Here is a 13571-nt window from a genome sequence, read left to right on the forward strand (position 1 = left end):
AGGAAAAGTCAGTTGGAAAGTCAAGTAGGAAGACGAAGCAGCTGCTTCACACAAAACATTCTCAACATTCGGACTTTCTCAGCAACCCCACACTGCGTATCTATTATTATTTATACCAACTGAGCCAGCAGAAAAGGCTCTTGGTAGACACTTTTAAATTTATATTCTCTGGTATTTTAAATTATTGAAAGTGATAAATGAACAAAGAAAACTGAATATACAAGCTACTCAACACAAACTCTGAAAACGTGGCTTTGCTTTTACAATCTGTTTACCTCAGAAAGAGCGAGGTGACAGGAGAAGCCCAGAGAGGTGGGGTCCCCCAGAGAGGACAGGGGACCACTGACAGACGTCACCAGGAGCACAGGGGCCCTGGAGACCATGCCGCCGGCACAAAGGAAGGGGCGCGTGGACAGGGCCCCAGCTGTGACCCAGCTCCTACCTGCCCTGTTGCACGGCCAGTGTGTACAGGCTGTGGGTGACCTCTGCGCAGGAGAGCACAGCCCCGTGCCGAGTGTGTAGGTCTGGACTCTGTGTCATCGACAGCAGACGCGGGAAAACTGCAAAGGACACGTGGGAGATGCACACAGGGTGCCAGACGCGGGGGTTCAGGATCCAGGGGAGAAACAAACCCACTCAGTTATCTCTGTCAGGATCATTATCTCACAACCAAGGCTAAACTAAAGTCTCTGACATGCCAAACTTCGTCAGCAGACACAGGGGCAGCAAGCAGGAATGTGAACGAGGATGACACTTGCCCCCGAAGAGCACATGCTCTTCAAGGCTCCGGACACAGGGTGGTGACCCAGGGTGAGAACAGACAGCAGGGAAGAAGGAAAACAGACTGTCTTCCAGGTCTTTCCTGCTGTTCAGGGGCTGCCAGGGCTCTGCCTGGGGGGCAGGGAGGACAGAGGCCGAGCTGCAGGACCCTGCAGCCAACACACGCTGCCTCAGCCTGGAGCTCGCCCTCTCCTGCTCAGAGCAGAGGAAGCCTCCAAGCCTGTGCTCTGGGGACAGAAAGCAAAGTCAGAGAGTCCTGGAAGCCTGGCAGGGAGCGCAGACAAGGAGCCACACCCACAGCGGCTCTGCTCCACGAGCCCCACCAGCCAGGGGGAACCACAACCACAGCCGGGCAGAGGCCATGGAAGCCGACGGCGTCCTTGCCAGGAGAGGGCCCACACAGGGGCTCAGATGTGGCAGCTGGTAGCGGTCAAGTGTTTAAGAATCAGGGAAATCCCTTATCCTGGGGCGGTCAGCACTCTTGAACTGGGGAAAAAAGTGTCCCCTTCATTCAGGCAGCAGGATTATCATAAAAGGAAAGTAAACACCAGGTGAGATTCCTGACATTAAGCTTAATTAACAGACCAAGAAGCTCAAAGGGCCCTTAGGAGGTAACATGCCCCAAATCTTCATTTAAAATCCCAGACTGTGTGATTAAAACCAGTAACTCCAAATGAAGAACCATGATCCAACCAACAGTTACTTCTCTAAAAAATGTCAGTGAGAATAAGTATAATGTGGAGAAATTTGTGTATTGTTCCCTAAATTAAAATCAGATGCCTACTTATTCCAAGTAGAAAAAACATGATGGAACATATACAGGTTCTTTCCTTAATGATAAGGGCGTGTCATCAATTCAGACTGGCTGTTCTGTTCTTGAGTAAAGTGCGCTCAGGCCCGGCCCAGGAAGTCAGCAAATCCACTGCAGCCCCAGGGAAGCAGCTCACTGTTTAATATGTTATATTGTGAGTTACTTCACTTGTTTTAAGGCTAGTTCTGAAACACACAGTGTACAGCAGATCCATCGATTCCTGCTGCGATGACGCAGGAATCCTGCGGCTCCTGGGGACACACACACCTCAGTGGTCACAGCACCTGCACTCCCAGGGGCCGTGGCACCTGGTTTGTGTTCTGTCCCTGATGAAGCACAGACCAGTCCTTCCAACCCTTCTCAGCAAGAGAGAAACCCCCAGGCCTTGAAATCAGTGAGGGGGCCTCCGGGGCTTCCCGCTGCGTGTTCATGCATGTGTCCGTGCTGCACACTCATGTGCAAGTGTGAGGAGGAGCACCCACCGTGACGGGCGCTGTGCTCGGGTGCTCGCTGAGCCAGGTTCCGCAGTGCCTTGGCCGACAGCTCCCTGATGGTCCTGGGGGGCGGGGCAGAGAACACTGTTAGTCCTTCATTTCGAGGATTCTGGCTTTATTCAATTACAGAGAGGACAGTGCATGGAGCTGTCAACCGGCCACTTAGTCAAACACTATGAAAACAAACACAAACTAACAAGCAAGTAAGAACCTCTGCTCATAACAAATGAGGGAGAGAGACTTCACCAAGAGGAGGCACTGCATGCAAGTCCCTGTCAGGACACAGCTGCCATCTGCGCGGCTCTGGATGGCAAAGTATGTCTCCAACCTCCTACACCCCAAGGGACACAGAGGATGCGAGTACTGGGGAGCCAGTGAAACCACCACTGGGAAGAAGCTCGAGGGCTAAACGAGGGAATCTCGTGAGGCTCAAGCTAATAAACAGGAGGCGTACATCACATCAGTGCAAACATTTCCATTCAACGCACATTTGTTATATTCTCAACACACAGAACAGAAGGACGACCCCAGGATGGGTTAATGAAGCCGAGCTCCCTCCTGAACCCGCCAGGGGCCAGACAGGTCCGATCAAACCTTGAGGGTGACTTGTGAAGCTGACGCCCTCCCCCACGCCCCCCCAGCCCCGCCCCAGCACTAAAAGTCAGGAGGGCACTGCCAAGAGCTCCAGACAGAACAGGAAGTGGTCATTTCCTTAAAATAATAATCAGGAGGACTACAGAACAAGACAGAACATGATAACGATATTAAAGAAGAAACATGCAAAAGGGGGCATCCGCAGTTTGATCGTTATACATTCCAAGTACACGAGCACCAGAGAGAAGCACTTGGAGGATGAAAGTGGATGCTGGGGCAGGAGCTCCTTCCCCTCCTGTGTATGCCTGGGCCTCTCGATGCCCTCAGACCAGCTTAGGGGTCTGCTTCCAACAGAAAACAGCCAGCTCCTCAAGGCAGGGAGGTCTCATGTGCTAAGAGCCCATTCAGGAAGCCACTTCTGAAGGCTGAGTGATCAGGTCTCAGAGCAGAGAAAGCCCCACAGTTGCCAAGGAGGTAGCTATTCTAACAGGCTTAATTACACTTATCCTCAAATTGGTGCACTTTGAGGATAAGCTTTTATGTATTTAAAAATATTATATTTACCATCTAAATGTCAGACCTCAAACTATAAAACTCTTAGAAGAAAACAAAGGGGAAAAGCTTCATGACATTAGATTTGGCAATGTTTTCTCGGATGTAACACCAAAAGCACAGGCAAAAGTAAAACTATATACACTGATAATAGGTAAATTGGACTTATGTTAAAAATTTAAACTTCTGCATATCAAAGGATACAATCAACAGAGTGAAAAGGCAACCTACAGAATGGGAGGAAATATTTGCAAATCATGTATCTGATAAGGGACTAACATCCAGAATATATAAAGAACTCTTGCAACCCAACAACAACAACGAAAACCAAGTAACTGCATTTTAAAATGGGCAAAGGACTTGAACTATTTCTCCAAATATGATATACAAATAGCCAACAAGCATATGAAAAGATGCTCAACATCACTAATCATTAGGGAAATGCAAATCAAAACCACAATGAAATACCATCTCACACCCCACACCCATTAAGAGCGACACTATTTAAAAAAAAAGAAAGAAAGAAAGAAAGAAAATAACAAGTACTGGTGAGGATTTGCAGAAGTTGGAATCCTTGTGCATTGCTGGTGGGAATGTTAAACGGTACAGCCATTATGAAAAACAGTATGGCTTTTGAGATTAAAAACAGAATTACTATTTAAGCTAACAATCTCACTTCTGGGTATATACCCAAAAAACTGAAAGCAGGGTCTCGAAGAGATATTTATACACCCATATTCATGCAGCATTAGGGTCTCGAAGAGATATTTATACACCCATATTCATAGCAGCATTACTCACAATAGCTAAAATGTGGAAGCAACCCAAGTATCCACGGACAGATGAATGGATAAAGAAGATGTGGCATGTATATACAATCGAATATTGTTCAGCCTTAAAAGGAAAGGAAGGAAATTCTGACACATGCTACAACACGGATGAACCTTGGAGGACAGTATGTTGAGTGGAATCAGCCAGTCACAGAAGGACAAATCCTGTAGGATTCCATATGAGATTCCTAGAGGAGTTACATTCATAGAGACAGACAGGAGAACGGGGGCTGCCAAGGGGAGGGAGAGTCGATGATTAACCGGGACAGAGTTTCAGTTTTGCAAGATGAAAAAGTTGGTTGTACAGCACGGGGAATGTACTTAACTGAACTCTACACTAAAAATGATTAAGATAAATATTACATGTATTTTACCACAGTCAAAAAATTTTTAATTATGTTTATTTTGATACATAAATTATTTGGGGTATGTCTAAGTATCAGAAATTTTTTTTATTTTATTGAATTATAGTTGATTTACAATGTGTTAATTTCTGTACAGCAGAGTGATTCAGTTATACATATATATTCTTTTCCACATTCTTTCCCATTACGGTTTATCACAGGATATTAAATATAGTTCCCTGTGCTATACTGTAGGATTTTGTTGTTTATCAGAAAATGTTTAAAAAGAAACCCAAAACAATGGATAATACTTCTCAAAAATGTATACTATTAAAAGTATAATAGAATACCTATACTAGTGAAGGTATAAATACACCACTAAAGAATGTCTGTAAAGAATTCTCTAAGGCTCCCCATTTTCTACAAGCCATGTATTCACAGGAAATTGAAGAGACCCTATTTATGAACTTTTAGCTGATATCTCCTCATGGATGTAATCCAGGCCAAAAACAGAGAAAGGCAGAAATATCTCCATCGCTGAAGAAACATAAGAAAATTAGGTCATAATCATGCTCTGTGAATCCCAACATTGAGAAAATGTGAGCAGCTGTTATCGTGAGGACCTTCAAATCTGACTGCAATTTCCCCTCCATTCTGTGATTCATGCATCCTGGAAACTTCCGGTTTTTGGAGCTTATACTAAACAGAGTATTTCCACAAAGAATGTTTTAAATAAAATTAACAACAAAAAAATTAAAAAATAGAAACCAAATAGAGAGAAGCCTGCGCACCAAAACAAAGAGCCCGCGCCCCCCAATGAAAGATCCCGCATGCCTCAGCAAAGATCCTGCGTGCCGCAACTAAGACCCGACACAGACAAAAATAAATTAAATAAATAAACAATAAATCTTAGAAAAGAAAAAAATAAAATACATGGGACGGTGACCTAAAATGTTTACTCTCTGGCCCTTTAAAGAAAAAGCTCACCGACCCTTCAGCCATAATAGTATCAAATTACACTTTAAGACAAGAAATCTAACGAGAAACAAAAAGGGACATTTCATAACAATAAAGGGTCAATACATCTGGAAGACACAAAAGTTAGAAATGTAATTGCACCTAACCAGAGAGTCCCACCCAAAATATGTGAAGGAAACCTGACAGAACTGAAAGAAGAAATAAACATTTCAACAACAGCTGGAGATTTCAATAGCTCAAAAGTTTAATCTAACACCATGGATGACACAGCTGCAATTTTGGTTTTAAATGTCCTATTGACTGCAACTAACACCCACTGTAAGCTGGGGTTCACGACATAGAACCTGAAGAAGCTACTTGGCGTTTGTGTCCCTCAGACCACGGCCTGAGCACCAGTAGCCACGCCGAGCCTCCCAAGAGAAAATAAGCTGTCATCCCAGGGGTGCTGAGAGAAGCACTGATACCCGCTCTGGCTTATACACTGGCCCTTCCCTTTGGAGGGACATGTTTAACTGCTGGAAATGCTAAGACACCTTGAAGCTGCTCCGTAATCACGAAAAAGCTACAGGCCTGCCTGGCTCCAGGAAGGCTGGAGAAGACGGCTAAGCGGCCACACGGATCGGACTCGAGGTGGGATGCCCTGGCTGCAGAGCAGATGAGGCAGACCCCACAGCCTAAGGTCCTCACCCTCAGGAGGCCACCCGCCCTCCATGACACGGGAAAGTTTCCACGCCCAGCAGACTTCACTGAGGTCTCCAGAAGTAAACCTGGAGATAGACCATTAACCAACACATCAGGCATGAAGACTGGAACTCACGTTACTTCTCAGGAGCTACTTTAAAATATGAAATCCACCTAGGTGGGAGGAGAGTTTGAGGAGAACGCATACCTGTTTATGTGTGGCTGAGTTGCTCTGCTGTGCACCTGAACTATCACAACATTGTTAATCAGCTGTACTCCAATGGAGAATAAAAAGTTTAAATGGTAAAATATTTATATAATATACATGTATATAAACTGAAAAAAAAGACATCTACAATCAGACAATATACTCAAGGCTTACGAGCTCAATTTAATCTCTCCTTTGGGAATAAGTAAGAATTCTTATTTGACAGATAAGCTAATTAGGCAAACACAAAAACACAAAACCTACCCATCCCAATGGTTTATCTTCATGGTAACCAGGTGGTCTATCATTGGTTGTGTGTATTCAGGAAAGCCGGCAATAAACATGCTGGAAAAAAACAATATTCAGAGATGGTGAGAATGTGGAGGAACAGGAACTCACACACACACTACTTATGAGAACGTAAAATGGTACAACCGCTTTCAAAAACAGTTCGGCAGTTTCTTATAAATATACAGAAATCCCCTAATAAGTATGTATCCAAAAGAAATGAAGATATATACATCCACAAAAAGACTTCTAAACAAATGTTTAAGCAGCTTCATTCATCGGAGCCCGAAACACGAAACCACCTAAATGTCTATAACGGACTAACAGATAAACTGCAGAAGAGCCACAGACTCAAGACAGCTCAGCAACAAAGAGGAACAAGCTACCAACACACACAACAAGCATGACTCTCAGAAACCACTGTGCTGATTCTCTCAGGAGCCAGGCACAGGGGTCCATCCTTTCTGACTCCACTCGTGTGACATTCTACAAAAGGCATCAGCGAGCTACGGTCGGCGCCTGGAGCCGAGGTGCGGAGCCCTCCATACGTCAGTGACGGCGCTGGTCACCCAGGTGTGCGTGCTGCAAGCACTCACTGAACTGTCCGCTTCATACGAGGACAGCTGATGGAGCATAATTATGCCTTAAAAGTAAGAGTCACATCGCCTGAAAATACCATAGGAGAATTTTAAAAAAATAATCTCCAAGTGGGACAGGCCTTTCTAATTATGACTCAAAACCCAGCAGCCAAAAAAGAAGAGATTGGTACATTCAAACACTCAACCAAAAGAGAAAAATGCTATCAGGAAAAACACACCATAAACAAAATCAAAAATATCTGCAACTGCTATCACAAACAAGAGCCTTCTGTATAACGGAGTTCTTCCAAATCAATAAGAAAATGCCATCACCTAGTAGAAAAATCATTAAAGTTTACAGAAAAGAAAGAAGATGCAGCTCAAACATTCAGCCTCATTCAATGGGAAATGGAAAGGAAACGTTTGTCCATGTGTCAAACTGCCAAAGTCAGAGGGGTTGACAGCTGCTGCTGGAAGGCTCTAGAAGCATACAGACACTGCTGGGGACAGCGTCTTGGCACAGCCTCTAGAGACAGCAAGTGACACTGCCCAGGAAACTGAAAATGTAACGCCCTTTGGTCTAGCAATTCCACTCTGTTAATTCACTCAGATATAAGCACACAGGTGAGAAGTGATATATACAAGAATATTCACTTCACATCGTTTACAACAGCAAAAGAGCGGACAGAAGCCAACGGCCAGGAAGGGAGATCTACAGGTCACACTCCATGTCCAGATATGGAAGGCTCTCCAAGACGCAGGACGTCACAGGCAGCATACCGTGTATATGTTCTGCTGTATGTAACAGTACACACAGAGCTGCCGCCTTACTGCTAAGAGCTCATCATTATTACTGCAGGCAGACCTCGTTTCACTGTGCTTCCCAGATGCTGCAAACTTCACAGATTGATGGTTTGTGGCAGCACTGCATCGAGCACGTCGGCACCATTTTCCAGAAGCATTTGCTCGCTTTGTGTCTGTGTCACACTCTGGTAATTTCTGCAACATTTCAAACTTTTTCCATATTATTATTATATGTGTCATGGTGATATGTGAACAGTGATGTCTCATGTTACTACTGTGACTCGCTGAAGGCTCAGATGATGGTTAGCACCACTGAGCAATAAAGCATTTTTAAATTAAGGCATGTACATTGTTTTTTTAGACATAATGCTATTGCACACCTAACAGACTACAGTACAGTGTTAAGATAACTCTCATATGCACTGGGAAACCAAAAAATTCGTGCAACTCACTTCAATGTGATACTCGCTTTATTACGGTGGTCTGGCCCCGAACCCACAATATCCCCAAGGTGTGCCTCTACCCGACCAAGCCTCTGAAGATGAGCACTTCAGGGGTTCCAACCTTGTGCACTGTGTGCCACCGCTCAGCATGGACAGAAGGAAGTCGACACACCCACAGGCATGACATGAACCAAATCCCTCTAGAAGACACAAGGAACTGGGGCCAACCGGGACCCCCCAGGGTGGAACCAGGTGCCTGGAAGGAGAGGTGAGATGCACTGGTTTTCCCTAAACACCCCCTGCACCTTCTGAATTTTATACCACGAACATGTATCACTTATTCCAAAATATGCACTTTTATACTGCATGCCTCTAAAACACCCAATTGCTTACAAATATTGTCTGAACCTGCCACACCATCCACATAACCCCACCACGGACCTGACCACCACCCACATGTTACACGGAGGCTGAGAGACAGAGCGGATGGCACCGAAGGCCAAGAAGGGAGAATCAGGATATTACCCAAATCCTGTGAGGGCACACTGCATGTGCACAGCATGAACAGGGGCGCTGGGTGGGCATGCGTGTGCTACAAGGTGTGAGGTCTGGGAGAGTCAAGTCAGGGAAAATCTTTGCTCTGGGCGTGACGGGAAGAAAAGCAGAGGCTTCACCAGCAGCGAGGTGGATTGAGAGCCCCCTAAAGATGATGAAACCGCTTGAGAGAGAGTGAGAAGAAGAAAGGAGAAAAGTGAGGACAGCAGACAAGCTGCTGAAGCTGTCAGAAATGGAGGCAAGACACAATTCCTGGTCCCACGTAACCTACAGGTCCCTGGCCCACCCAACAGATAGACCCACCCCAGGCCAGCATCCTGAGCCTCCAAAGCTTCCAGAGACGCAGGCAGAGAAAACAGTGGCCTCACAGAAAAAAAGAGGTCGGCCACCTGACTTCTAGTCCAAGCTTTGGGCACCAACTAGCGGCTGACCTTGGAGAAGATGCACTGCTGGCACTGCCAGCCCAGGCAGCGCTCAGCACTTACTGAGCACTCAGTCTGCACGGCGGCCAAGTGCAAACCAAGAGGGGCGTCCACCACAGGGCGGAGGAGTGGGGGAGGTGAGCCAAGGAGGATGCATGGCCTGCTGGGGGCCGGGAGGCAGGGTGGTGGTGTGACAAAGAGAAAGCACTCCGTTCTGCACTCAGACAAGTGACGGGGGTGGGATCATGGAGGCTCTGCAAGTGTACAGGACAGTGAGAGCTGGGCTACGGTGACAGCTGACCAGACAAGCAGAGTGAACGTTTGAGGGCTGTTAGGGATGCAAGAGTGACAGAACTAGGTCACCAACCTGACGTGGGGAATGAGAGAAGGAGAAGCAAAACTGAGTTGATGATGTGGATGGCATGCTGTTCACCGAGTTAGGAAATAAGAGAGAAAGTTCACTCTGAGGTTTCCTTAGTTTGAAGAACTCATGGGACAGGAACGTGTAAAATGACTGGAAAGCAAACTACTAGAAAGCAAAATGTGACAAAATGCTTCTCTAGAAGGATGCACAGTGTTGTGGTGCCAGCAATCTGTTAAGGGAATTTACAACTGCAAGAAGACAAACCAATAAAAATTGCTCACGACTGCTCGTTATGTCACAGCAGAAAACAGCTGGGCAAACAGAAGCACCACCCATACGCAAACATCCAAAGCCAAGGGGCTCGGACGACCACCAGCTGGTGAGTGGGAGACAAGGTGCAGTCCACGCGGTGGACCGCTACTGAGCAGCATGGATGAACGATGACATACAGTGACAGGAGCCCGCATACCACGTGACTGTCCTACAGGTTCTAGAAACGGTCAACTCCAGTGACAGAAGGCAGCTCAGCGGCTGTCAGGGCCAGGGCATGAGGGAACTTTCTGTAGCGACAGAAACATTCCCTGTGTTGACTGCAGCAGTGGTTACACATCTGCCAAAACCCACATTTTAAATTAGTGAATTTTACTGTATGTAAATCACATGTAATGAAATAGGAGAGAACAAAAATAGGAGAACGGGGCTTCCCTGGTGGCGCAGTGGTTGAGAATCTGCCTGCTAATGCAGGGGACACGGGTTCGAGCCCTGGTCTGGGAGGATCCCACATGCCGCGGAGCGGCTGGGCCCGTGACCCACAACTACTGAGCCTGCGCGTCTGGAGCCTGTGCTCCGCAACGGGAGAGGCCGCGACAGTGAGAGGCCCGGGCCGGCGCACCGCGATGACGAGTGGCCCCCGCTTGCCACAACTAGAGAAAGCCCTCGCACAGAAACGAAGACCCAACACAGCAAAAATAAAAATATTAATAAACTAACCTGAGTGCCTGAAAAAAAAAAAATAGGAGAACAAAAATAAAGCTGATTTTTTTTTTTTTTTTTGGCTGCGTCGGGTCTTCGTTTCCGTGTGAGGGCTTCCTCCAGTTGCGGCAAGCGGGGGGCCACTGGTCATCGCGGTGCGCGGGCCTCTCACTGTCGCGGCCTCTCTTGTTGCGGAAAAAAAAAAATAGGAGAACAAAAATAAAGCTGATTTTTTTTTTTTTTTTGGCTGCGTCGGGTCTTCGTTTCTGTGTGAGGGCTTCCTCCAGTTGCGGCAAGCGGGGGCCACTGGTCATCGCGGTGCGCGGGCCTCTCACTGTCGCGGCCTCTCTTGTTGCGGAGCACAGGCTCCAGACGCGCAGGCTCAGTAATTGTGGCTCACGGGCCCAGTTGCTCCACGGCGTGTGGGGTCTTCCCAGACCAGGGCTCGAACCCGTGTCCCCTGCATTGGCACGCAGATTCTCAACCACTGCGCCACCAGGGAAGCCCAATAAAGCTGATTTTTAACAAAGGGTTTTGTCTTAGGAATACATAGGACGCTGAAAGAACAAGCCACGGACCAGGAGAAAACATCTGCAGATCATGGACCTGAGAAAGGATTTGCATCCAGAACATAGGAAGAATTCTCAAAGTCTCAGTAAGAAGAAAACAACCAACCCAATAGATAAACAGGCAAAAGATGTGTCAAATAAGCCCATGAAAAGATGCTCAATGTCATTAGTCATTAGGAAAAGACAAATTAATGAGCTCCTCCTGCACATCCATTAGAATGGCTAAGATTGAAAACACTGACCACACCAAGGGCTAGCAAGGACAGGGTAAAATGATGCAGCCACTCTGGAAAACCATCTGGCAGTTTCTTAAAACAATCAGGATCCAGCCACTTCACTCCCAGGTGTTTAACCAGATAAAGGAAAGCACCTGCCCACAGACAGACGTGCACATGAAGGTGATCGAAGCCCTAACCTGGAAACCCCTAGACATCCCTCACAGGGGAAAACGTGGTTCATCACGCGAGGGAACTAGGAACACGTGGGCACTCACGCAGGAGGACACATCCGAGAGAGCAGCCAGAGCGCAGGCGGCCAGAACAGCACCCAGAGCCCACACCACAGGACTCCATTCACCCAATGACCCAGAGGGACAGGAACAGACCGGTACCTGGAGAAGGGGCGCCCAGAAATCCTGTGGAGACGGGTCTCCATCTGCATTGTGGTGACAGAGATCTGTGCCTGTCAACACTGATCAGAACCTACACGTGAAACACGTGCAACTTCCTGCGTGTAAGCAGCACCATGACAAAGCTCTGAGTCAAAAGTGGAGGTAAGACGACGCTGGTCCCCCCACCTGATGGTCTTCGTCGACGTGTTTCAATTCCCATCCGTGTGTCGCACACTCCCGTCTCCAGGAGAATCATCCGCACATCGGCCCATGCGTCCACTCAGATGTGCTGTGAGCCCCGCGTGTTCAGTGAATCTGAGCTCTGGACCTTCCCCAAAACCCACGGGTGTTTTCTCCCTCACGGTGCACCCCAACACCTCCACTCTCCTGACCACACCCACTCTCGCCAGAGGACCCAACCCTGTGCCCTAGCTGTCCCCTGACCATGTCTCACACCTTGTGAGGGGCCCTGACCACCCTCTGATCACCCCCCACCTTGTAAGGGGGCCCTGACCGTCTCCTTGCTTCCAGTTACCAAAACGCAGTCACAGTGGTATATTCAAAATGCAGATCTGACTGTCAAGCCTGGTTCCCTGACCTCAGGACAACCCAAGGCCCCACTCTGGCTCAGAAGCCCTACCACCCCAGGCCGACTCTGGACCCTTCCCTGCAGGGCTGCCCCCACCCCACACCAGGCTCCCTGGGCACAGTTCCCTCTGCTCTGCCATCCAGGCTGACAGCAGGACCCTGGGGGTCGGCCCTGCCTTGGGGCAAGGGAAGAGCTCCCCCAAGTGCCCTGTGGTGATGGGGTACAGCCACAGACCCTGGTCCCCCTGACTGCTGGCCCTTTCCTCACAGACTGCCTCTCATCCACAGAAGTGTGCAGAACCCCCTGGGGAAGACAGATCCTGAGCCAGCCCATCTTTGAAACGCAGACCAGCTCAGAGACCTCAGCCACAAGAAAAGCATGCCAAGACCAAAAACTACGAGTTCTTTTACCCGTGAAACTCGGGCAAAGGTAAGAGATTCCCCATGTAAAATATATGTTCAAATATTGACAATCAAAGGAAACAGAATTAAAATAGAAAAGAACTGATAACGCACAGAAGACCATTAAATGTTGAGGAAAGGTGGAAAGGATGCTAAAAATACAGTGTTTGGTCAAAGACTGTTTCTGGGAAGGAGGCCAAATGCCACATTAAAAAAAACAAAAAGGGCTTCCCTGGTGGCGCAGTGGTTGAGAGTCCGCCTGCCGATGCAGGGGACACGGGTTCGTGCCCCAGTCTGGGAAGATCCCACATGCCGCGGAGCGGCTGGGCCCGTGAGCCATGGCGGCTGAGCCTGCACTAGCTGCACTAGCTGCACCTGCTCCGGACGGAGCCCTGTGCTCCGCAAAGGGAGAGGCCACAACAGTGAGAGGCCCGCAAACCACAAAAAAAAAAAAAAAAAAAAAAAAAAAAATCTGTCCATGCTGGTTATGGCGAAATGTAGTTTCTGCATGGTCTGCACAGCAGGGGTATTAGGGAATCTACCCTTAAGACCCATAATGGTTAACAATTTTAAAAAGCACTGGCGTGTTTCCTCTCCCAATTTAAGGCAAATAAGTCACTTCATAAAATCATGCCCATCTCGTATTAGTGTTGCAATGAGTTAACTAAGACAGGTGGACTCACTGCCCCACTACTTACTTACTT

At 47.6% G+C, this 13571-nt stretch overlaps 1 protein-coding gene across 1 annotated transcript in view; it reads right to left on the reverse strand.

Moving 5' to 3' along the window:
- Positions 1 to 438: 438 nt before the first annotated feature.
- The window catches only part of TBCD (tubulin folding cofactor D), a 130952-nt gene continuing 117819 nt past the window's right edge, over positions 439 to 13571 (reverse strand). The window contains exons 18-20 of the mRNA XM_028498569.1: positions 6537 to 6617; positions 2074 to 2147; positions 439 to 560 (exon numbers count right to left, since the gene is read on the reverse strand). Of these exons, the coding sequence (XP_028354370.1) occupies positions 439 to 560; positions 2074 to 2147; positions 6537 to 6617 (277 nt within the window). The remainder of the gene's footprint in view (positions 561 to 2073; positions 2148 to 6536; positions 6618 to 13571) is intronic.

This window comes from Physeter macrocephalus, chromosome 14 (assembly GCF_002837175.3).
Source record: "Physeter macrocephalus isolate SW-GA chromosome 14, ASM283717v5, whole genome shotgun sequence".
Lineage (NCBI taxonomy): Eukaryota > Metazoa > Chordata > Mammalia > Artiodactyla > Physeteridae > Physeter > Physeter macrocephalus.